This window comes from Geospiza fortis, unplaced genomic scaffold, assembly GCF_000277835.1.
Source record: "Geospiza fortis unplaced genomic scaffold, GeoFor_1.0 scaffold29, whole genome shotgun sequence".
In the NCBI taxonomy this organism is placed as follows: Eukaryota; Metazoa; Chordata; class Aves; order Passeriformes; family Thraupidae; genus Geospiza; species Geospiza fortis.
The window spans coordinates 938,565-941,024 of NW_005054349.1; the positions used below are offsets into that span (position 1 = coordinate 938,565).

Genomic DNA, 2,460 nt, shown 5'->3' on the forward strand with positions numbered 1-2,460 from the left:
GCCCTCGTTAACCTCAAGTACTCGGTGGAGGAGGAGCAGCGGGCCGGCACGGTGATCGCCAACGTCGCCAAGGACGCCCGGGACGCCGGTTTCGTGCTGGACCCCCGGCAGCCCGCCGCCTTCCGGGTGGTCTCCAACTCGGCCCCCCACTTGGTGGACATCAGCCCCGGGTCCGGGCTGCTGGTGACCAAGCAGAAGATCGACAGGGACCTGCTATGCCGACAGAGCCCCAAGTGTGTCATCTCGCTGGAGGTGATGTCCAGCTCCATGGAGATCTGCGTGATCAAGCTGGAGATCAAGGACCTTAACGACAATGCGCCCAGCTTCCCCACGGACCAAATCGAGCTGGAGATCTCGGAGACGGCCAGCCCTGGCACCCGGGTGCCACTGGAGAGTGCCTATGACCCGGACTCGGGCAGCTTTGGGGTGCAGAGCTATGAGATCACCCCTAATGACCTCTTTGGGCTGGAGACCAAGACGCGGGGTGACGGGTCTCGTTTTGCTGAGCTGGTGGTGGAGAAGAGCCTGGACCGTGAGACCCAGTCCCACTACAGCTATGTGATCACGGCGCTGGATGGTGGTGACCCGCCCAACTTTGGCACAGTGGAGCTCAGCATCCGTGTCATCGACTCCAACGACAACAACCCGCTCTTTGAGGAGCCAGCCTACACTGTCAGCGTGCCTGAAAATGCCCCGCCGGGGACGCCCGTCATCCGCCTCAACGCCTCCGACCCGGACGAGGGCACCAACGGCCAGGTCCTCTACTCTTTCCACAGCTACGTCTCTGAGCGGGCCCGGGAGCTCTTCCAGATCGACCCCCAGAGCGGCCTCATCACGGTGAGCGGTGCCATCGACTATGAGGAGGGCCACGTCTATGAGCTGGACGTGCAGGCCAAGGACTTGGGGCCTAACTCCATCCCTGCCCATTGCAAAGTGACCATCAGCGTCCAGGATGCCAACGACAACCCGCCCCTCATCAACCTGCTGTCTGTCAACAGCGAGCTGGTGGAGGTGAGCGAGAACGCCCCGCCGGGGTACGTCATCGCCCTGGTGCGCGTCTCGGACCGCGACTCCGGGGCCAACGGGCGCGTGCAGTGCAAGCTCCTGGGCAACGTGCCTTTCCGGCTCCAGGAGTACGAGAGCTTCTCCACCATCCTGGTGGATGGGCGGCTGGACCGCGAGCAGAGGGACCAGTACAACCTCACCATCCAGGCCAGGGATAATGGCATCCCGTCCCTGCAGGCCACCAAGTCCTTCACTGTCAAGATCACCGATGAGAATGACAACCATCCCCACTTCTCCAAGCCCTATTACCAAGTCATCGTGCAGGAGAACAACACCCCAGGGGCCTACCTGCTGTCGGTGTCGGCCAGAGACCCTGACCTGGGCCTCAATGGCAGCGTGTCCTACCAGATCGTGCCCTCCCAAGTCAGGGACATGCCTGTTTTCACCTATGTCTCCATCAACCCCAACTCTGGAGATATCTATGCTTTGAGGTCCTTCAATCATGAGCAGACCAAGGCCTTTGAGTTCAAGGTCTTGGCGAAAGACGGGGGTAATCCCTCTCTGCAGAGCAATGCCACTGTCAGGGTGATCGTCCTGGACGTCAATGACAACACGCCCGTGATCACGGCCCCGCCGCTGGTCAATGGGACGGCGGAGGTGTACATCCCCAGGAACGCAGGGGTGGGCTACTTGGTCACCGTGGTCAAGGCAGATGACTATGATGAGGGTGAAAATGGCAGACTTTCCTACGAAATGGTGGAAGGAGACAGAGGATTTTTTGAGATCGACCAGGTCAATGGAGAGATAAGGACCACCAGAGCCTTTGGGGAGAATGCCAAAACAGCCTATGAGCTCATCGTGGTGGCTCATGACCATGGGAAAACATCTCTCTCGGCTTCTGCCTTGATTTTGATATACCTGTCTCCAGCCTTGGATGCCCAGGAGTCCATAGGATCTGTTAACCTCTCCTTGATTTTCATTATTGCTCTGGGGTCTATTGCAGCCATTCTTTTTGTCACCATGATCTTTGTGGCAGTCAAGTGCAAAAGAGATAACAAGGAAATCAGGACCTACAACTGCAGGTAAAGACACCTTTGTTTATGTGCACCTGCGGGTCTGCTTTGATTTTTGCCATCGCGGTTACTTTTGCATTTGCTGCTGTATACTCGGGGGCGGTGAGGAGGGGTGGATTTGCCTTTGGAACAAAACTGAGGTTCCTGTCCCTGCAAGAAAATTTCTTGCAAAGCTTTAAGAAATCTCCTCTCTGCGATGAGAGCGCGGAGTAACGAATCGACTTAATTGTGCGGCATGACAATCTGTTGCAGCATCGCCGATTCGCCGTGCTCCATCACAGGCAGCGGGCAGAGCGGTTTTTCGGGATTTTCCAGGGGCACGGCCGGTTCCCGGCGGGGCTGCCGAGGGGGGAGAGCCCCCGGCCCCGCAGCATCCCCGCAG

The 2,460-nt window shown here is 58.5% G+C and overlaps 1 protein-coding gene across 1 annotated transcript in view; it reads left to right on the forward strand.

Moving 5' to 3' along the window:
* Positions 1-6: 6 nt before the first annotated feature.
* Positions 7-2,460, forward strand: part of PCDH19 (protocadherin 19) — a gene marked incomplete at its 5' end in the record, with an annotated part of 33,569 nt that continues 31,115 nt past the window's right edge. The window contains one exon of the mRNA XM_031058818.1: positions 7-2,087. Coding sequence (XP_030914678.1) covers positions 7-2,087 — 2,081 coding nt within the window. The remainder of the gene's footprint in view (positions 2,088-2,460) is intronic.